We start from the raw sequence: 24,159 nt of genomic DNA on the forward strand, positions 1-24,159 counted from the left end.
ACTGTAGATTGTTGGGAATGTAATGTTACTTTACTAGAGATTTTTGGGTATGTAGTGTTACTACACTATGAATTGTTGGGCGTGTAGTGTTACATACCTAGGTATTGTTGGGTGTGTCGTGTTACTTAACTAGAGATTGTTGGGTATATAGTATCACTTTACTAGGTATTGTTGGGTGGGTAGTGTTACTTCACTAGGTATTGTTGGGTATGTAGTGCTACTTTACTAGATATTGTTGGGTGTGTAGTGTTATTTTACTAGGTATTGTTGGGTATTTAGTGTTACTTTACAAGAGATTGTGAGGTATTTAGTGTTACTTTACTAAAGATTGTTGAGTATGTAGTGTTACTTTACTTAATATTGTTGGGGGTGTTGTGTTACTTTACTAGGTATTTTTGGGTATATAGTGTTACTGTACTAGATATTGTTGGGTAAATAGTGTTACTTTACTAGAGAGTGTAGGGTATGTAGTGTTACTTTATTAGATATTGTTGGGTGTGTAGTGTTTCTTTACTAGTTATTGTTGGTTATGTAGTGTTACTTTACTGTAGATGGTTGGGTATGTAATGTTACGGGAATGTAGTGTTACTTTACTCGAGACTGTTGGGTGTGTAGTGTTATTTTACTAGATGTTGTTGGCTATGTAGTGTTACTTTACTTAGGTATTGTTGGGTATGTAGTGTTACTTTTCTAGGGATTTGTGGGTATGTAGTGTTACTTTACCAGAGATTGTTGGGTGTGTAGTGTACTTCACTAGGTATTGTTGAGTGTGTAGTGTTACAGGTATTGTTGGGTGTGTAGGGTTACTTTACTAGGTATTGTTTGGTGTGTAGTGTTACTTTATTAGATATTGTTGGGTGTGTAGTGTTATTTTACTAGATGTTGTTGGCTATGTAGTGTTACTTTACTTAGGTATTGTTGGGTATGTAGTGCTACTTTACTAGATATTGTTTGGTATGTAGTGTTACTTTACAAGAGATTGTTAGGTATTTAGTGTTACTTTACAAGAGATTGTGAGGTATTTAGTGTTACTTTACAAGAGATTGTGAGGTATTTAGTGTTACTTTACAAGAGATTGTGAGGTATTTAGTGTTACTTTACAAGAGATTGTGAGGTATTTAGTGTTACTTTACTAAAGATTGTTGAGTATGTAGTGTTACTTTACTAAAGATTGTTGAGTAAGTAGTGTTACTTTACTAAAGATTGTTGAGTATGTAGTGTTGCTTTACTAGGTATTGTTGGGAGTGTAGTGTTACTTTACTGTAGATGGTTGGGTATGTAATGTTACTTCACTAGTTATTGTTGGGTGTGTAGTGTACTTCACTAGGTATTGTTGAGTGTGTAGTGTTACAGGTATTGTTGGGTGTGTAGTGTACTTCACTAGGTATTGTTGAGTGTGTAGTGTTACTTCACTAGGAATTGTTGAGTGTGTAGTGTTACTTCACTAGAGATTGTTGGGTGTTTAGTGTTACTTTACTAGATATTGTGGGGTATGTAGTGTTACTTTATTAGATATTGTTGGGTATGTAGCGTTACTTTACTAGGTATTGGTGGGTGTGTAGTGTTACTTCACTAGAGATTGTTGGGTGTGTAGTGCTACTTTACTAGAGATTGTTGTGTATGTAGTGTTACTTTACAAGAGATTGTTAGGTATTTAGTGTTACTTTACAAGAGATTGTGAGGTATTTAGTGTTACTTTACAAGAGATTGTGAGGTATTTAGTGTTACTTTACTAAAGATTGTTGAGTATGTAGTGTTACTTTACTTAGGTATTGTTGGGTATGTAGTGCTACTTTACTAGATATTGTTTGGTATGTAGTGTTACTTTATTAGATATTGTTGGGTATGTAGTGCTACTTTACTAGAGATTGTTTGGTATATAGTGTTACTTTACTAGGCATTGTTGGGTGTGTAGTGTTCCTTTACTAGAGATTGTTGGGGATGAAGTGTTACTTTACTAGGGATTGTTGGGCATGTAGTGTTACTTTACTATAGATTGTTGGGTATATAGTATCACTTTACTAGGTATTGTTGGGAGTGTAGTGTTACTTTACTGTAGATTGTTAGGTATGTGGTGTTACTTTACTAGAGATTGATGGGTGTGTAGTGTTACTTTACTATAGATTGTTGGGTATATAGTATCACTTTACTAGGTATTGTTGGGGATGTAGTGTTACTTTACTATGTATTGTTGGGTGTGTAATGTTGCTTTACTAGATATTGTTGGGGAGATTGTTAGGTATTTAGTGTTACTTTACTAGGTCTTGTTGGGTGTGTAGTGTTTCTTTACTAGTTATTGTTGGTTATGTAGTGTTACTTTACTAGGTCTTGTTGGGTGTGTAGTGTTCCTTTACTAGAGATTGTTGGGAATGTAGTGTTACTTTACAAGAGATTGTTGGGTATTTAGTGTTACTTCACTAGGTATTGTTGGGTGTGTCGTGTTACTTAACTAGAGATTGTGGGGTATGTGGTGTTACTTTACTCGATATTGTTGGGTGTGTAGTGTACTTCACTAGGTATTGTTGGGTATGTAGTGTTACATCACTAGGTATTGTTGGGTATATAGTGTCACTTTACTATGTATTGTTGGGTGTGTAGTGTTACTTAACTAGAGATTGTGGGGTATGTGGTGTTACTTTACTAGATATTGCTGGGTATGTAGTGTTACTTTTCTAAAGATTGTTGAGTATGTAGTGTTACTTTACCAGAGATTGTTGGGTGTGTAGTGTACTTCACTAGGTATTGTTGGGTGTGTCGTGTTACTTAACTAGAGATTGTTGGGTATTTAGTGTTACTTCACTAGGTATTGTTGGGTGTGTAGGGTTACTTTACTAGGTATTGGTGGGTGTGTAGTGTTACTTACCTAGGTATTGTTGAGTGTGTAGTGTTTCTTTTCTAGAGATTGTGGGGTATTTAGTGTTACTTTACTAGGTCTTGTTGGGTGTGTAGTGTTATTTTACTAGATATTGTTGGGTGTGTAGTGTTTCTTTACTAGAGATTGTTGGGCGTGTAGTGTTACTTTACTAGTGATTGTTGGGTGTGTAGTGCTACTTTACTAGAGATTGTTAGGTATATAGTGTTACTTTACTAGATATTGCTGGGTATGTAGTGTTACTTTTCTAGAGATTGTGTGGTATGTAGTGTTACTTTACTTAATATTGTTGGGGGTGTTGTGTTACTTTACTAGGATTTGTTGGGTAAATAGTGTTACTTTACTAGAGTTTGTTGGGTATGTAGTGTTATTTTACTGTAGATTGTTGGGAATGTAATGTTACTTTACTATAGATTGTTGGGTATATAGTGTCACTTTACTATGTATTGTTGGGTGTGTAGTTTTACTTTCCTAGAGATTGCTGGGTATGTAGTGTTACTTCACTAGAGATTGTTGGGTGTTTAGTGTTACTTTACTAGAGGTTGTTGGATATGTAGTGTTACTTTACTATTTTACTAGATATTGTTGGGGATGTAGTGTTACTTTACTAAAGATTGTTGAGTATGTAGTGTTGCTTTACTAGGTATTGTTGGGTAAATAGTGTTACTTTACTAGATAGTGTTGGGTATGTAGGGTTACTTTACTGTAGATTGTTAGGTATGTGGTGTTACTTTACTCGATATTGTTGGGTGTGTAGTGTTCCTTTACTAGAGATTGCTGGGTATGTAGTGTTACTTCACTAGAGATTGTTGGGTGTTTAGTGTTACTTTACTAGGTATCGTTGGGTAAATAGTGTTACTTTACTAGATAGTGTTGGGTATGTAGTGTTATTTTACTGTAGATTGTTGGGTATTTACTAGAGATTGTTGGGTGTTTAGTGTTACTTTACTAGAGGTTGTTGGATATGTAGTGTTACTTTACTGTAGATTGTTAGGTATGTGGTGTTACTTTACTCGATATTGTTGGGTGTGTAGTGTACTTCACTAGGTATTGTTGAGTGTGTAGTGTTACTTGTGTAGTGTTACTTTACTGTAGATTGTTGGGTATTTACTAGAGATTGTTGGGCATGTAGTGTTACTTCACTAGAGATTGTTGGGTGTGTAGTGCTACTTTACTAGAGATTGTTCGGTATATAGTGTTACTTTACTAGAGATTGTTGGGTATGTAGTGTTACTTTACTAGTTATTGTTGGGTATGTAGTGTTACTTTACTGTAGATTGTTGGGTATGTAATGTTACTTTACTAGAGATTGTTGGGTGTGTAGTGTTACTTTACTAGAGATTGTTGGGTGTGTAGTGTTACTTTACTAGGTATTGTTGGGTGTGTAATGTTACTTTACTAGAGATTGCTGGGTGTGTAGTGTTACTTTACTAGATATTGTTGGGTATGTAGTGTTACTTTACTAGATATTGTTGGGTATGTAGTGTTACTTTACTAGAGATTGTTGGGTGTGTAGTGTTACTTTACTAGATATTGTTGGGTATATAGTGTTACTTTACTAGATCCTGTTGTGCATTTGCTATTACTTTACCAAGAAAAGTACTTACAAATACTCAAGAGTAACAAAAATAACACTGTTGTGAATTACCCTGTAAAAATAGTGTAAGACGGGTGAACTCACATCATCTTTATTGTGCATTGATTTGTAAAGGAAAATCCTTTTGAAACTGAAATGAAATTACTGAGTTTAGTTTAGTGTAATGTTGCTGAGTGATGATGTGTTGTGTTCTGTAGCCTGCTATAATACTAACATGTGTTTTATCTGCCTAGTACTAACAATATAAATCTGTGTTTTATTGTAGTACTGTAAAACCACTATAAATTTACCACCTAGCTTACAAATATCATATTCCAAGACCCCCTTATATTTTCCAAACAATCCCTTAACACCTCCTTTAAAATATCACTATTCTTTATAATGCTAAAATGTCAGTTGAATATTGATGACAATATAATGAGTTTCTTCTATATGCGCACCTGCCACATTGTTTCTACTAAAAATTAATTTGTGATCAGATAGTTAAAATAAGGTTTCCTTCATTTACTGGAAAGTTTGCTAATTTTGGGGTTGATTTAAAATCAAATATGGCTATCCTGGTGTCTGATTTGCTGAGATGTTTTTGACAAACATGCCTGTCATTTCCCCCATCAAGTGTTGTTAATGCAATTATCTAGGTCAATTATAAAATCCAAGATGGCCACAATGACTTCAAAACAAAAAGGTGGAAACATTTTCAGCATCCTATCTAGTTTAGAAAATAGATAGAACCAAGTAATTGGTACAGACCTGTGGTATTGAGCTATAGAAATGAGTACAGACAGAAGACAGGTGTCAGGTGGGTGGTACAGACCTGTGGTATTGAGCTATAGAAATGTGTACAGACAGAAGACACAGGTGTCAGGTTGGTTGTACAGACCTGTGGTATTGAGCTATAGAAATGTGTACAGTCAGAAGACACAGGGGTCAGGTTGGTTGTACAGACCTGTGGTATTGAGCTATAGAAATGTGTACAGACAGAAGACACAGGTGTCAGGTGGGTGGTACAGACCTGTGGTATTGAGCTATAGAAATGTGTACAGACAGAAGACACAGGTGTCAGGTGGGTGGTACAGACCTGTGGTATTGAGCTATAGAAATGTGTACAGACAGAAGACACAGGTGTCAGGTGGGTGGTACAGACCTGTGGTATTGAGCTATAGAAATGTGTACAGACAGAAGACACAGGTGTCAGGTGGGTGGTACAGACCTGTGGTATTGAGCTATAGAAATGTGTACAGACAGAAGACACAGGTGTCAGGTGGGTGGTACAGACCTGTGGTATTGAGCTATAGAAATGTGTACAGACAGAAGACACAGGTGTCAGGTGGGTGGTACAGACCTGTGGTATTGAGCTATAGAAATGTGTACAGACAGAAGACACAGGTGTCAGGTGGGTGGTACAGACCTGTGGTATTGAGCTATAGAAATGTGTACAGACAGAAGACACAGGTGTCAGGTGGGTGGTACAGACCTGTGGTATTGAGCTATAGAAATGTGTACAGACAGAAGACACAGGTGTCAGGTGGGTGGTACAGACCTGTGGTATTGAGCTATAGAAATGTGTACAGACAGAAGACACAGGTGTCAGGTGGGTGGTACAGATCTGTGGTATTGTGGTATTGAGCTATAGAAATGTGTACATACAGAAGACAGGTGTCAGGCGGGTTGTACAGACCTGTGGTATTGAGCTATAGAAATGTGTACAGACAGAAGACACAGGTGTCAGGTGGGTGGTACAGACCTGTGGTATTGAGCTATAGAAATGTGTACAGACAGAAGACAGGTGTCAGGCGGGTTGTACAGACCTGTAGTATTGAGCTATAGAAATGTGTACAGACAGAAGACACAGGTGTCAGGTGGGTGGTACAGATCTGTGGTATTGAGCTATAGAAATGTGTACAGACAGAAGACAGGTGTCAGTGATGGATATCAACCATATTTGACTGGAAGCATCCCTAGGTGGTGGTGATTCAAAATTGTACAAATGGTGGGGCTGACTCCCCAGGGTGCTGAGGGGCGGGGCCAAAAGGGGGCAATTTGGCTATATTGCTATAAACGACTTCTTCTGTAGATATTAATCATATTTGATCAAAAGCATTCATGGGAGGCAGGGATTCGAAATTGTACAAATGGTGGGGCTGACCCTCCAGGCTAAGGAGTGGGGTCAAAAAAAGTGTATTACTTGGTTGAGATCCCCACTGTATAACCATATATACAATTGCTGAGTATAAAGAGAAGAATGCACATTTGCTTCCAGGATGGCCCTGGGGTCTAGCCCCACCCTTAGAAACATAGTTTCTGAGTCACAGCTTGGAAACAGTTGAGATCCACACCCCATAACCATACATAAAGTTGCTGGGCATGAAAAATCTAATACATATATGCTACATATTCCCTTGGATCTCATTTGGAGAATATTTTGCCATAATTGCTTCGATATCCAGATGAGCGATACAGGCCCTCTGGGTCTCTTGTATAGGTTACCGCTTGTCCATAGTTAAATAGGTTACCGCTGGTCCATAGTTATATAGGTTACCGTGCGCTGGTCCATAATTATATATGTTACCGTGCGCTGGTCCATATTTATATAGGCTACCGTGCGCTGGTCCATAGTTATATAGGTTACCGTGCGCTGGTCGTTAGTTATATAGGTTACCGTGCGCTGGTCCATAATTATATAGGTTACCGTGCGCTGGTCCATAGTTATATAGGTTACCGTGCACTGGTCCATAGTTATATAGGTTACTGTGTGCTGGTCCATAGTTATATAGGTTACTGTGCGCTGGTCCATAGTTATATAGGTAACCGTGCGCTGGTCCATAATTATATAGGTTACGGTGCGCTGGTCCATATTTAGATAGGCTACCGTGCGCTGGTCCATATTTATATAGGTTATCGTTGGGCCATAGTTATATAGGTTACCGTGGGCTGGTTCATAGTTATATAGGCTACTGTGCACTGGTCCATAGTTATATAGGTTACCGTGCGCTGGTCCATAGTTATATAGGTTACCGTGTGCTGGTTCATAGTTATATAGGTTACTGTGCACTGGTCCATAGTTATATAGGTTACCCTGTGCTGGTCCATAGTTATATAGATTATCGTGCGCTGGTCCATAGTTATATAGGTTACTGTGCGCTGGTCCATAGTTATATAGGTTACCGTGCACTGGTCCATAGTTATATAGGTTATCGTGCGCTGGTCCATAATTATATAGGTTACCATGCGCTGGTCCATAATAATATAGGTTACCGTTGGTCCATAGTTATATAGGTTACCGTGCGCTGGTCCATAGTTATATAGGTTACCGTTGATCCATAGTTATATAGGTTACCGTGCGCTGGTCGTTAGTTATATAGGTTACCGTGCGCTGGTCCATAGTTATATAGGTTACCGTTGTTCCATAGTTATATAGGTTACCGTGCGCTGGTCGTTAGTTATATAGGTTACCGTGCGCTGGTCCATAGTTATATAGGTTACCGTTGTTCCATAGTTATATAGGTTACCGTGCGCTGGTCGTTAGTTATATAGGTTACCGTGCGCTGGTCCATAGTTATATAGGTTACCGTTGTTCCATAGTTATATAGGTTACCGTGCGCTGGTCGTTAGTTATATAGGTTACCGTGGTTCCATAATTATATAGGTTACCGTTGGTCCATAGTTATATAGGTTACCGTTGTATCATAGTTATATAGGTTACCGTGCGCTGGTCCATAGTTATATAGGTTACTGATGGTCCATAGTTATATAGGTTATCATTGGTCCAGATTTATATAGGTTACCGTGCGCTGGTCCATAGTTATAAAGGTTACCGTTCCATAGTTATATAGGTTACCGTTGGTCCATAGTTATATATGTTACCGTTGGTCCATAGTTATATAGGTTACCGTTGTTCGATAGTTATATAGGTTACCGTGCGCTGGTCGTTAGTTTTATAGGTTACCGTGCGCTGGTCCATAGTTATAAAGGTTACCGTTCCATAGTTATATAGGTTACCGTTGGTCCATAGTTATATATGTTACCGTTGGTCCATAGTTATATAGGTTACCGTAGGTCCATAGTTATATAGGTTACCGTTGTATCATAGTTATATAGGTTACCGTGCGCTAGTCCATAGTTATATAGGTTACTGCTGGTCCATAGTTATATAGGTTGTCATTGGTCCATATTTATATAGGTTACCGTGCGCTGGTCGTTAGTTATATAGGTTACCGCGCGCTGGTCCATAGTTATATAGGTTACCGTTGTTCCATAGTTATATAGGTTACCGTTGGGCCATAGTTATATAGGTTACCGTTGGTCCATAGTTATATATGTTACCGTTGGTCCATAGTTATATAGGTTACCGTTGGGCCATAGTTATATAGGTTACCGTTGGTCCATAGTTATATATGTTACCGTTGGTCCATAGTTATATAGGTTACCGTGCGCTGGTCCATAATTATATAGGTTTATCGTTGGTTCATAGTTATATAGGTTACCGTTGGCCCATAGTTATATAGGTTCCCGTGCGCTGGTCCATAATTATATAGGTTAACGTGTGTTGGTTCATACTTATATAGGTTACCGTGCGCTGGTCCATAATTATATAGGTTACCTTTGGGGTTACCGTGCCCTGGTCCATAGTTATATAGGTTACCATTGGTCCATAGATATATAGGTTACCATTGGTCTATAGTTATATAGGTTACTGCTGGTTCATAGTTGTATAGGTTACCGTTGGTCCATAGTTATATAGGTGACCGTGCGCTGGTCCATAGTTATATAGGTTACCGTGCGCTGGTCCATAGTTATAAAGGTTACCGTTCCATAGTTATATAGGTTACCGTTGGTCCATAGTTATATAGGTTTCCGTTGTTCCATAGTTATATAGGTTACTGTTGTTCCATATTTATATAGGCTACCGTTGGTCCATAGTTATATAGGTTACCGTTGTTCGATAGTTATATAGGTTACCGTGCGCTGGTCGTTAGTTATATAGGTTACCGTGCACTGGTCCATAGTTAATATAGGTTATCATTGGTCCATATTTATATAGGTTACCGTGCGCTGGTCGTTAGTTATATAGGTTACCGCGCGCTGGTCCATAGTTATATAGGTTACCGTTGTTCGATAGTTATATAGGTTACCGTGCGCTGGTCGTTAGTTTTATAGGTTACCGTGCGCTGGTCCATAGTTATAAAGGTTACCGTTCCATAGTTATATAGGTTACCGTTGGTCCATAGGGTCCATAATTATATAGGTTATCGTTGGTCCATAGTTATATAGGTTACCGTGCGCTGGTCGTTAGTTATATAGGTTTCCGTGCGCTGGTCCATAGTTATATAGGTTACCGTTGTCCCATAGTTATATAGGTTACCGTGCGCTGGTCGTTAGTTATATAGGTTACCGTTGTTCCATAATTATATAGGTTACCGTTGGTCCATAGTTATATAGGTGACCGTGCGCTGGTCCATAGTTATATAGGTTACCGTGCGCTGGTCCATAGTTATATAGTTATATAGGTTACCGTTGTTCCATAGTTATATAGGGTACCGTTGGTCCATAGTTATATAGGTTACCGTTGGGCCATAGTTATATAGGTTACCGTTGGTCCATAGTTATATAGGTGACCGTGCGCTGGTCCATAGTTATATAGGTTACCGTGCGCTGGTCCATAATTATATAGGTTACCTTTGGGGTTACCGTGCCCTGGTCCATAGTTATATAGGTTACCATTGGTCCATAGTTATATAGGTTACCATTGGTCTATAGTTATATAGGTTACTGCTGGTTCATAGTTATATAGGTTACCGTTGGTCCATAGTTATATAGGTTACCTTGCGCTGGTCCATAATTAAATAGGTTACTGTGCGCTGGTCCATACTTATATAGGTTACCGTGCGCTGGTCCATAATTATATAGGTTAACGTGTGTTGGTTCATAGTTATATAGGTTACCGTGCGCTGGTCCATAATTATATAGGTTTATCGTTGGTTCATAGTTATATAGGTTACCGTTGGTCCATAGTTATATAGGTTACCATGCGCTGGTCCATAATTATTTAGGTTACGGTGCGCTGGTTGTTAGGTATATAGGTTACCGTTGGTCCATAATTATATAGGTTACCGTTGGTCCATAATTATATAGGTTACGGTGCGCTGGTCGTTAGTTATATAGGTTACCGTGCACTGGTCCATAGTTATATAGGTTACTGTGCACTGGTCCATAATTATATGGGTTACTGTGCGCTGGTCCATAGTTATATAGGTTACCGTGCGCTGGTCCATAATTATATAGGTTATCGTGCGCTGGTCCATAATTATATAGATTACTGTGCGTTAGTCCATAATTATATAGGTTACCGTGCGCTGGTCCATAATTATATAGGTTACCGTGCGCTGGTCCATAATTATATAGGTTACCGTTGGTTCATAATTATATAGGTTACTGCTGGTCCATAGTTATATAGTTTACCGTTGGTCCATAGTTATATAGGTTACCATGCGCTGGTCCATAATTATATAGGTTATCATTGGTCCATATTTATATAGGTTACCGTTGGTCCATAGTTATATAGGTTACCTTTGGTCCATAATTATATAGGTTACTGTGCGCTGGTCCATAATTATATAGGTTACCATGCACTGGTCTATAATTATAAAGGTTATCGTGCGCTGGTCCATAATTATATAGGTTACTGTTGGTCCATAATTATATAGGTTACCGTTGGTTCATAATTATATAGGTTACTGCTGGTCCATAGTTATATAGTTTACCGTTGATCTATAGTTATATAGGTTACCATGCGCTGGTCCATAATTATATAGGTTATCATTGGTCCATATTTATATAGGTTACCGTTGGTCCATAGTTATATAGGTTACCTTTGGTCCATAATTATATAGGTTACTGTGCGCTGGTCCATAATTATATAGGTTACCGTGCAATGGTCTATAATTATATAGGTTACCGTGCGCTGGTCCATAATTATATAGGTTACCTTTGGTCCATAATTATATAGGTTACTGTGCGCTGGTCCATAATTATATAGGTTACCGTGCACTGGTCTATAATTATAAAGGTTATCGTGCGCTGGTCCATAATTATATAGGCATCTTCAGTTTTAGGACTGATTACAAGAACATGTTTGCTTCCTGGTGGCCATTGTTTAGTTTGACAGTTATCAATTGTTCACACAATTTTTCTTGTTGAAATACTTAAACATATCTCAGGAGCTTAAAACACCTGCTTCCTCCAGTACGTCATTGCTGAAGCTTTATGTTCCTCATAGCTAAGTAACCTGTTGAGAAATTCTGCAGTGAATTTCCAACACTGTTAGATTACGCGGGCATACTGTAACTTTCTGTAAGCATAGTTTCACACTTGTCAGGTTCTGATTGCACCGATTAGCCTCCTGTAACAAATTAGATGAGCAGCAATGATTGTGATTGTGGTAAGTTATATAAGGCAGCATACTATATAAATCTGTGTGTAACTTAAAGATACAGAAACACATGTTTATGTATAATAAACTCATTCAAAAGTCTGTGATTTGAATTGATCATGAGTGACTGAGGTTTGTTTTGACTTTTTACCCCGTGTTCAGAGACGAGATGCACCTGCAGCACACCCTGTCCCTGTACCGCGACACGCCAGTCGCTTACCACCAACTCCACCCAATAAGCGTCAACCTTCACCTATACAAAAACAAGAGGTTCATTTTTATTTGTGCATGTCTTTATCGGTTCTCTCTTCTCCTAACCAACCCTACTGAAACGAACCTATCTATAGCGTCTCTCAAAGGGAAAGGAAATATAGATACAACATTTTATTGATAAGGCAAAAACAAATAATACAGTATGTGTGTGTCAGGTAGCATGCCTGAAAAAAATAGGACAGGTCTGTAGGCAAATAATTACAATTTCATTTTTTTTTTTATGTATTAGTATTATTCTTTTTATGAAACTTTACAATGCATTCCCACACATTACAATGGCTATTAATTTGTCAAGAATAGGGCCAGCCACCCAGGACAGGAAGAAAGTACATTTTATTGAGTGGCTGTAGGTCGGGATACCTTAAACACATATTGTTTGGCCTATTTAGTGTCATATACCTAGGATAAAAGCATGCTTTGGACAGTTAAGTAATAGGTATGTGATCTTTATAAATAAGTCAGAATTAAAAGACCTTTTTAGGTACAAGTGTACTTAGTCATGGGAATCTGTTAGCCTGTCCATACAACTAAGTAGCCTAGCTATATCTACCTGTCCATGTCGTCTGACATACAACTAAGTAACCTAGCTATATCTACCTGTCAATGTCGTCTGTCGTCTGACAACGACTAAGTAGCCTAGCTATATCTACCTGTCCATGTCGTCTGACATAAAACTAAGTAGCCTAGCTATATCTACCTTTCCATGTCGTCTGACAACCACTAAGTAGCCTAGCTATATCTACCTGTCCATGTCTTCTGACATACAACTAAGTAGCCTAGCTATATCTACCTTCCCATGTCGTCTGACAACGACTAAGTAGCCTAGCTATATCTGCCTGTCCATGTTGTCTGACATACAACTAAGTAGCCTAGCTATATCTACCTTTCCATGTCGTCTGACAACGACTAAGTAGCCTAGCTATATCTACCTGTCCATGTTGTCTGACATACGACTAAGTAACCTAGCTATATCTACCTGTCCATGTCGTCTGACATACAACTAAGTAGCCTAGCTATATCTACCTTTCCATGTCGCCTGACTTACAACTAAGTAGCCTAGCTATATCTACCTGTCCATGTTGTCTGACATACAACTAAGTAGCCTAGCTATATCTACCTGTCCATGTCGTCTGACATACGACAATATCTACCTGGTCATCCTATGGTGATCCTGTCCCTGTTCTCTCTCCTGACCTTTGACCTTAATCCCTGAACATTTCACTGGTATCTTAATGTTCATACAGATTAGATATTGGAACTAATTTATTTTAGAACTATCAGATATGCAAATTTCAGTAAAATTCTTTTCAAATTAACTTTTGAAGAGAACATGCAGGATCTTCCATAGCTCAGCCAATGATACTTTTTACTTTGGAATAATTATTTATTTTCATTTGTTTTAATTATTTTCCAAAATCTCAGTGAATTTGTACCCCTAATACAATGTATTAACATCAGTATATTTTGTTTGTGTGCCTGATTTTTCTTGCTATGATTATGGCATGCTGCTTGAGGGTTTCTCCTATAAGGGCATGGGTATACGTATGGATGCTGCAATCCCGACATGGGAGATCTCCTTGGAATGGGTACACTAGTAAGGCATGTGCATGCAGTTTGGATATGTTGATGACTATATATATGAGCTCCAGTGTTACATTGTCATGACACTTAACCCCACAATGTTATATTTAAGTGTTGAGGAACATGTCGTAATTCATGAAGGAAAAGGCTGCTAGCTCACAAGTCATTTGTGATTGTGATGTATATGTAGATAGTTTACACTAATGTGGGCGATAGCAGCAATGTTAAGGAAGTATTCTGTTAAAAAATTGACATACACTTCAATTATTTTTTTCCGTATTGAACCTTAGATAAGCTAAGTTCTGAAAAAGAAAATAGAATAGTTCACAAACTGATCTGTTTATGATTGTCATCTTTAACTTACAGTCTCATTGTTAGCATACAAAATGTATGAAACAATCTCATCATACTTAAATTAATGTATTTTAAATGCCATCCCCACCAGCTGTAAGCTAACCAGTGCCGTGCTGTTTCTCTGTGTGGTATAGGATGGCTCTACTTTTAAATGAGGGGTTCTCAAGATTAAGCTTTACTCTTTACGTAAATATATTCAGCTAATGTAGACACAACCAAACCTATTACATTTTCTGTTAATTCAAGTGATGTGTAAATTTCATGGAAAGGTGATAAGTGTAGTTGAGTAATTTTAATGATCATAATACATAGAAATTTAATCAAATGTTATGAGGTCTGTCAGAATTCATATTTAAAAAAAAAAATTATGAGGTCCGTCAGAATTTATATTTCTTCTGGTCGCATTTTAGTAAAACATTGCCTTTATAATACAGCAAACACTTTTATAGCAGTCACGAATAAATTGAACGATTTAACACAGTCTCTATATATCTGATGTATTTGATCATCATGTAAGTCCCCTGCACATTTGAAGGGGAAAGCTGGTACATAATGTGACATGTTACCATGGTAATCCACGGTATTATCTACAGCAGAGCGTTAATATATCAGGATATGACTGATGTGCGGTTGTCAATGACTTTCCTTTCTGAAGAGGTTCTACAAAGTCACAACTACACATAAGTGTGCACAATATTCAAATAAGTTACAGTATAGAGGAAATGATTTAGGATCAGCAAATATTACATCGTTGATAAAAATGCTGATCATTCATTGGTCAAGAATTGTCACAGTGGTGGCCCTGTATAAAGATGTTAGATTAGAAGTTGAAGTCACTGATGTTTTCCTCTGCTGGATAACTGAACTACTGGGTAGTGAAGCGGACGTTAAACCACTCAATCAATCAACCAATCAATCAATCATAACAGTACAATTTATCTGCTGGATAACTGAACTACTGGGTAGTGAAGCGGACGTAAAACCATTCAATCAATCAATCAACCAATCAATCAATCGTAACAGTACAATTTATCTGCTGAATAACTGAACTACTGGGTAGTGAAGCGGACGTTAAACCACTCAATCAATCAATCAACCAATCAATCAATCGTAACAGTACAGTTTATCTGCTGGATAACTGAACTACTGGGTAGTGAAGCGGACGTTAAACCACTCAATCAATCAATCAACCAATCAATCAATCAATCGTAACAGTACAGTTTATCTGCTGGATAACTGAACTACTGGGTAGTGAAGCAGACGTTAAACCACTCACACAATCAATCAATCAGTCTTAATAGTATGATTTATCTGCTGGATAACCGAACAACTCAGTAGTGAGGGGGCGTAAGTCAGTTTACTCCGCCTAAAACTCATGACTTCCACTAGTATACAAAAATAAAAAAATCTAATCGATCAGCGCTTTTACAAGAAAGTTAATTTAATGTGTTTGCATTTTTACCTGAAAAATAGAGATTGATTGGTTAACATGTGTATTTATGAAATCATATTTGCATATATATAAATCATCACAAGAAAGTTGATTTAAACTATGTAAATGTGGTATGTCTAATCTCCTACACTATCAGGTTCCCTATTTAAACATTACAGCAACACCCTCCCAGACTGTACCTACACACATTGGTACATGTATCTACACATGTGGGTATGTGTATCTACACATGTGGGTATGTGTTTCTACACATGTGGGTATGTGTATCTTCACATGTGAGTATTTGTATCTACACATGTGAGTAACGTGTATCTTCACATGTTGGTACGTGTATCTACACATGTTGGTACTTGTCATAATCTGGTGGCATGTAAAGGGAAAAACGAGTTTGTTAAACTGGTAAATAAAGAGATTTGTGTGTGTGTAAGATTGACAAAACAAAAAAATACAATTCTATACTATGGTACACTAAACTCTGTGTCCTTTATTTTCTAAAAAGCATGCAGTATTAATAATCTGTAAAATGATTTCTTTACTACATACGGGTGTTTTTTATATATATTATTGTGTATGACCAAGGGAGATGTTTTAAGGTAAAAGGTTGTATTCTGTTTTGAGTTTTCATTGATGCAATGCGTTTACATGTATTACATTTCAAATTACATTGATACGGCCTAAATGTTTGGTCAGCTGATCATTTCTACACTATATTTTAAACTTTTACTTCATTTAATACTGTTTCTCATTTTTTTCTTATTTTATAATTGACATGAAAAGGAGCTGTTTCCTACTTGGCCTTTATATTTTAACATCAAAATGATGTCAGTAAAATTTAACTTAAAGAATCTACTAGTAGATAAGTGTAAAATATATCTTGATGGTGGAACAAATTTTGTTGATTGATTAAGAATGGGGATTATAATTGATTAATGAAAAAGTATAACAATATTTAAAATAGTGTGAAGTAATTTGATGATGTAAACATTACAGCTCATCATTGTCATTGAATACATATGTATATGGTCAAGAATATGTATAACTTCAAAAGTCTTTAAAAAATGTGAAACAATTCTAAAAAAAAGTGTTTATCTCATTTTATAATGAATGAAGTCTTATTGTGATGTGTCTTAATTGCAGGGATCATACAAAATTGTAAAAGATTGCTATTCAAGATATCCCAGACAGTCATCTGTAATATAAAGTTCATGATATCCCTGAGACAGTCATCTGTTATATAAAGTGCAAGATATCTCAGACCATCATCAATTATATAAAGTTCGTGATATCCCAGACAGTCATCTATTATATAAAGTTCATGGTATCCCAGACCATCATCTGTTATATAAAGTTCATGATATCCCAGACAGTCATCTGTTATATAAAGTTCATGGTATCCAAGACCATCATCTGTTATATAAAGTTCATGATATCCCAGACCATCATCAGTTTTATAAAGTTCGTGATATCCCAGACAGTCATCTGTTATATAAAGGTCATGGTATCCCAGACCATCATCAGTTATATAAAGGTCATGGTATCCCAGACAGTCATCTGTTATATAAAGGTCGTGGTATCCCAGACATATATCAGTTATATAAAGGTCATGGTATCCCAGACAGTCATCTGTTATATAAAGTGACAGATATCCCAGACAGTCATCTGTTATATAAAGTTCATGATATCCCAGACCATCATCAGTTTTATAAAGGTCATGGTATCTCAGACAGTCATCAGTTATATAAAGGTCATGGTATCCCAGACCATCATCAGTTATATAAAGGTCATGGTATCCCAGACAGTCATCTGTTATATAAAGGTCGTGGTATCCCAGACATATATCAGTTATATAAAGGTCATGGTATCCCAGACAGTCATCTGTTATATAAAGTGACAGATATCCCAGACAGTCATCTGTTATATAAAGTTCATGATATCCCAGACCATCATCAGTTTTATAAAGGTCATGGTATCTCAGACAGTCATCAGTTATATAAAGGTCATGGTATCCCAGACCATCATCAGTTATATAAAGGTCATGGTATCCCAGACAGTCATCTGTTATATAAAGGTCGTGGTATCCCAGACATATATCAGTTATATAAAGGTCATGGTATCTCAGACAGTCATCAGTTATATAAAGGTCGTGGTATCCCAGACCATCATCTGTTATATAAAGTGCATGATATCCCAGATCATCATCTGTTATATAAAGGTCATGGTATCCCAAACCATCATCAGTTATATAAAGGTTATGGTATCTCAGACCATCATCTGTTATATAAAGGTCATGGTATCCCAGACCATCATCAGTTATATAAAGGTCGTGGTATCCCAGACCATCATCTGTTATATAAAGTGCATGATATCCCAGACCATCATCTGTTATATAAAGGTCATGGTATCTCAGACAGTCATCAGTTATATAAAGGTCATGGTATATCAGACCATCATCTGTTATATAAAGGTCATGGTAAACCAGACCATCATCAGTTATATAAAGGTCATGGTATCTCAGACAGTCATCAGTTATATAAAGGTCATGGTATCTCAGACCATCATCTGTTATATAAAGGTCATGGTATCCCAAACCATCATCAGTTATATAAAGGTCATGGTATCTCAGACCATCATCAGTTATATAAAGGTCATGGTATCTCAGACCATCATCAGTTATATAAAGGTCATGGTATCTCTGACCATCATCAGTTATATAAAGGTCATAATATCTCAGACCATCATCAGTTATATAAAGGTCATGGTATCTCTGACCATCATCTGTTATATAAAGGTCATGGTATCCCAGACCATCATCAGTTATATAAAGGTCATGATATCCCAGATCATCATATGTTATATAAAGGTCATGATATCCCAGACCATCATCTGTTATATAAAGGTCATGGTATCTCAGACTATCATCAGTTATATAAAGGTCATGATATCCCAAACCATCATCAGTTATATAAAGGTCATGGTATCTCAGACCATCATCTGTTATATAAAGGTCATGGTATCCCAGACCATCATCTGTTATATATAAAGGTCATTATATCCCAGACAGTCATCAGTTATATAAAGGTCATGGTATCGATCCCAGACCATCATCTGTAATATATAAAGGTCATTATATCCCAGACAGTCATCAGTTATATAAAGATCATGGTATCGATCCCAGACCATCATCTGTAATATATAAAGGTCATTATATCCCAGACAGTCATCAGTTCTATAAAGGTCGTGGTATCCCAGACCATCATCTGTTATATATAAAGGTCATTATATACCAGACAGTCATCAGTTATATAAAGGTCATGGTATCGATCCCATACCATCATCTGTAATATATAAAGGTCATTATATCCCAGACAGTCATCAGTTATATAAAGGTCATGGTATCCCAGACCATCATCAGTTATATAAAGGTCATGGTATCTCAGACAGTCATCAGTTATATAAAGGTTATGATATCCCAGACCATCATCTGTTATATATAAAGGTCATGGTATCTCAGACCATCATCAGTTATATAAAGGTTATGATATCCCAGACCATCATCAGTTATATATAAAGGTCATGATATCCCAGACCATCATCAGTTATATAAAAGTCATGGTATCTCAGACCATCATCAGTTATATAAAAGTCATGGTATCTCAGACCATCATCATTTATATAAAAGTCATGGTATCTCAGACAGTCATCTGTTATACAGTTGTGGGACCGCACAACGCACCAAAAATAGCGTGCGAACATCGTGCATACATCGTTCACACACCGTCCGCACATCGTCCACACATGGTGCGCACAACTGTGCGATTTAGCAATCGTTCGCCCCGTTGTGCGCTTATCTCCGCACAACTGTGCGATTTGGTATCATTTGTAGACCAAAATTACGGAATGACAAAAATACGGAAGGCTTGTATGCGATAATGTACACTGTGTATACATCAGTAATTTCTCATCACAATAATCAAGATTATACAATTTCGCAATGCGTGTTACACAGTATTACAGCGCCCCTCAGGCTGTCAAGAATGGGTTTGGCTCCAAGTGCAAGATATCTCAGACCATCATCAATTATATAAAAGTCATGGTATCTCAGACCCTCATCAGTTATATAAAAGTCATGGTATCTCAGACCCTCATCAGTTATATAAAAGTCATGGTATTTCAGACCATCATCATTTATATAAGAGTCATGGTATCTCAGACAGTCATCTGTTATAGTTATGGTATCTCAGACCATCATCTGTTATATAAAGTGCATGATATCCCAGACCATCATCTGTTATATAAAGGTCATGGTAAACCAGACCATCATCAGTTATATAACGGTTATGATATCCCAGATAGTCATCTGTTATATAAAGTTCATGAGATCCCAGACCATCATCAGTTATATAACGGTTATGATATCCCAGATAGTCATCTGTTATATAAAGTTCATGAGATCCCAGACCATCATCAGTTATATAACGGTTATGATATCCCAGATAGTCATCTGTTATATAAAGTTCATGATATCCCAGACCATCATCAGTTATATAAAGGTTATGATATCCCAGATAGTCATCTGTTATATAAAGTTCAGCTGATGTTTAAATACTTTTTATAGTGTATTAGCTTTTAAGTAACCAATCCTTTAATCAATGTCTGTATTTGCCAATAATATTTTGCTATCCTAAATCTAGGAAACTGTGATAGTTAATATGTTTTTAATAATAAAATCTTAATTCAATGATAGTAAATAACTGTTTCTCCATTCTCGAACTGGATAATACAAAAATAAAAATCCTCACAAAAGTAATAAAATGCAAGCAACACCGTGATCCTAGCACATTCATGGATACTTTCTGTGTGTTTTTCACAATTTTACGTTATGAACTGTTTAGGTGATACGTTTACGGTCTGCTGGTTTTAATTCCTGTTTCACTGACTAGCAAAGATCCTGAAATAGATGTTTTTTCTGTTATATAAGCAGAGATTTCTTCCCTGTTAAATAACATGGATGTTTGTGTGAGTCGTGATGTATATAAACAAACTTTACCATTATATGACATTTGTTTACAGTCACTTTACCGTTATATGACATTTGTTTACAGTCACTTTACCATTATATGACATTTGTTTACAGTCTCTGACGTCAGACGATGGAGACATCTACAACGAGGCTGATGTTGGCGAAGTGTACCAGGACTGTGATCCTGAGGTAAGGTCAATAGGTCATACACAAGGTGATACTCAAGATCACATGTAAGGTTACTAGGTCACTAACTATATTATCAAATAAAAAATAATTAGTCATACAAATGGTCGCTAAATTATATACACAAGGTCATATTCAAGGTCACTAACTGACCAGATCAAATGTAAGGTACCATGGTCACTCACTTTATTATTAGGTCAAACAAAAAATAATATTCATACAAATGGTCACTGGGTCATACACAAGGTCATATTTAAGGTCATTAAGTGACCAGGTCAAATGTAAGGTTACAGGTTGCATACTATTTTACAAGATCAAACACAAGAGGACTTGTGCAAATAGTCATTAGGACATCCACAAGGTCATTAGGACATCCACAAGGTCATTAGGACATCCACAAGGTCATGAGGTGGTACACAGGGTACAGTTCATATACAAAAGGTTAGTAGGTCATAAAAATATCACTAGATCTTGTGTAGGGTCAGAAGATGGTTCACAGGGTGCAGTTCATATACAAAAGTTTAGTAGGTCATTAAAATATCACTAGATCTTGTGCAGGGTCAGAAGATGGTTCACAGGGTGCAGTTCATATACAAAAGGTTAGTAGGTCATAAAAATATCACTAGATCATGTGTAGGGTCAGAAGGTGGTACACAGGGTACAGTTCATATACAAAAGGGTAGTAGGTCATAAAAATATCACTAGATCTTGTGTAGGGTCAGAGGGTGGTACACAGGGTACAGTTCATATACAAAAGGTTAGTAGGTCATAAAAATATCACTAGATCTTGTGCAGGGTCAGAAGATGGTTCACAGGGTGCAGTTCATATACAAAAGGTTAGTAGGTCATAAAAATATCACTAGATCATGTGTAGGGTCAGAAGGTGGTACACAGGGTACAGTTCATATACAAAAGGTTAGTAGGTCATAAAGATATCACTAGATCTTGTGCAGGGTCAGAAGATGGTTCACAGGGTGCAGTTCATATACAAAAGGTTAGTAGGTCATAAAAATATCACTAGATCTTGTGTAGGGTCAGAAGGTGGTACACAAAGTTAAAAGTTTATATACAAAATTGATACAAATCATATTCTCAAGGTCATGAGGTCATGAAGTCATACTCCAAATACAGATCATATTCTTAAGGTCAGTAGGTCGTACATAAGGTCATGAAGTCATAAACAAGATACAGTTCAGATACAAAGGGTAAGTAGCTAGGTCATACACAAGATCATAATGTACAAGGTCATCACAAGGTTTTTACTGTATTCATTTAATGAACAAAAGAAGTGGTAGTACATTATATTAACTGTAAGCTTATCGATGAGTATGTTAGATTGTCATGGTAGTTATAATGTTTTGTTTAGCATTTTAATGTAATAGAAAACCTATGTGTCTACCTATGATTGTTTTCTACAAGGTATCGGTGTGTATTTGTACCACTGCTTCTGTTTAAACAAGACAACTGTGATGAAATATGTGACCACTATTTCAGTTTGAACAAGACGAATATGATCAATTTGAAATGCAGGAGGATTCAAACGAGGTTCATGCTTTTTCTATCTCAAATTCTATTCTTTCTGTTCTTTTAACTTTGCTGCTGATGGTAAACAGCTCTCAAGTCTTTGTGTATGGGGAGCTATCGGCTATTTTCCCACTCAAATGCTGTTGAACATCTTACAATACTGACAGTACACTCGTCGACTAATTATTTTGTTTGACCACCTCAATGCACCCCACATGTTTTTGAATGTAGGAATTTTGATAAGCTATAAAATAACGCTGCTTTGCTGTAATGCATTGACGAGGGACAGGGCTTTAATGCCTTACACCTAATAAACCTTAACTGTAACAATTTTACGCAATGGCCTTTGGATCTGATCTCAATTAATATGTACGAAATGAATAGTATCTACCTTCTGACGTTCTTGTCTTTGAAAAGGATTTGAGTTTGGAAAAGTCTATGAATTCAATAATATTTCTTTACAAATATTTCGTAAAAATGTTCTTTTTCAATGCTGTTTTATTACATTTATGAACACACCAATGTGCTAAGGTTTGATACAGTCATATACCCTAGGATTACGTTTATAAAATTCAACATGCCACACCTGTTATGTGGTTAAACCTAGAAGTATGTGTTTGTAATTGGAGGAGTATTTAGTATGTATGTTAACTATGTATGTGTGTGTGCTTCATTACATACCTATCTCTGTTCTTCTGTAATCATAGTTTCTCGACAATATTTCCCTTTGCATGAGGATTCATGTGCTGTCACATCCAAATTTATGTCCAAAATTCAAAATCTAGGAGTGAACTTTTGTCACACTGTTGAACTAGATTCATAACATAGTTTTCCTGGCCATGAAATTCTTGTTTTTATTCAGGTGCACCAAAGTCATTTGCTGTTTAGCTATGCTTGAAGGTGTGTTTTGCCCCATAACTAGGTCACAGTGACCTATATTTTAAATTGAAATCTGAACTGGTGTTTTATTTCCCATTTGTGATGCTTTGTTGGTTATGTTCTGTATATATACATGAGAGTATAGATTCATCTATTCAGAACGGGCTATAAATTTGTTCTGTTCGGGATAGTTTGGTTTCATGTTACTGTAGTTGGTTGTTTTAGGCTCGTTTACTTAGATAACCCTAATCCCCACCCCTTTGTAGAGATCTCTCTGTTTGCCTGTAGTTGGTTGTTATAGGCACGTTTACTTAGATAACCCTAATCCCCACCCCTTTGTAGAAATCTATCTGTTGGTGTGTTTTGATGTGGAACATAAACTTGAATGACTCATATTGTCTGACTTTCAAAGATATAGTTGTCCATGGATAGATCAGTAAATATGAGAAAAACTATTCAAGATCAATAATCAAAAATGGAGTTAATTTTAAATGTAAATTATGATCATCATAAGGACTAAAACCTAAATTCTGTTTTCATCAATATTTCAGAATTCTTCTTAAAGATATGATATCGTATTGAAAATTCATTATAAAAATATGATTTTCTTTTCAGTCATACAGCATAATTAACATATTGTAAATAAGTAAGGGTTGTTCTACCTTTGTCATCACCGTCTTTGTCTTCTATTTATAGAACTTACCGTAAGTAAGTCAGATATTCATGTATCCTGATATATGTTTTCATTTTTCAAGTCTGGAATATTCACCTTTATATAATTTGTAACTACTGGTAAAGCAAATACTTTAAAAAATCTCTTTTTCCCAAATATAATTTGCAATTTTTTTTAAATGCAAAACTGTGGATAACAACTGTTTTAAATAAAGACAGAATATTATATTTGATACTAACAATTTCTGATGAATTAAATGCAAAACATAAATACTATGGCAGAGGGTAAATGAAGTAATTTAATTTGTGTTCTCAACCC

General features: G+C 36.5%; 1 protein-coding gene across 9 annotated transcripts in view; it reads left to right on the forward strand.

Moving 5' to 3' along the window:
- Window positions 1–24,159, forward strand: part of LOC110452544 (pollen-specific leucine-rich repeat extensin-like protein 1) — a 72,490-nt gene that overhangs the window by 14,865 nt on the left and 33,466 nt on the right. For 6 of the 9 annotated variants that reach the window (XR_002463203.1, XM_021501206.1, XM_021501154.1 and 3 more), the window contains 3 exons: window positions 12,061–12,168; window positions 20,694–20,768; window positions 22,260–22,310. Coding sequence is in view for 8 of the 9 variants with exons in the window: in XM_021501206.1 (XP_021356881.1) it covers window positions 12,061–12,168; window positions 20,694–20,768; window positions 22,260–22,310 (234 nt within the window). In the remaining variant the exon portion in view is untranslated. The remainder of the gene's footprint in view (window positions 1–12,060; window positions 12,169–20,693; window positions 20,769–22,259; window positions 22,311–24,159) is intronic. The other 3 variants (XM_021501188.1, XM_021501195.1, XM_021501171.1) reach the window with 2 other exon arrangements.

The sequence above is a fragment of the Mizuhopecten yessoensis genome, unplaced genomic scaffold (genome assembly GCF_002113885.1).
Source record: "Mizuhopecten yessoensis strain PY_sf001 unplaced genomic scaffold, ASM211388v2 scaffold757, whole genome shotgun sequence".
Taxonomy (NCBI): Eukaryota; Metazoa; Mollusca; class Bivalvia; order Pectinida; family Pectinidae; genus Mizuhopecten; species Mizuhopecten yessoensis.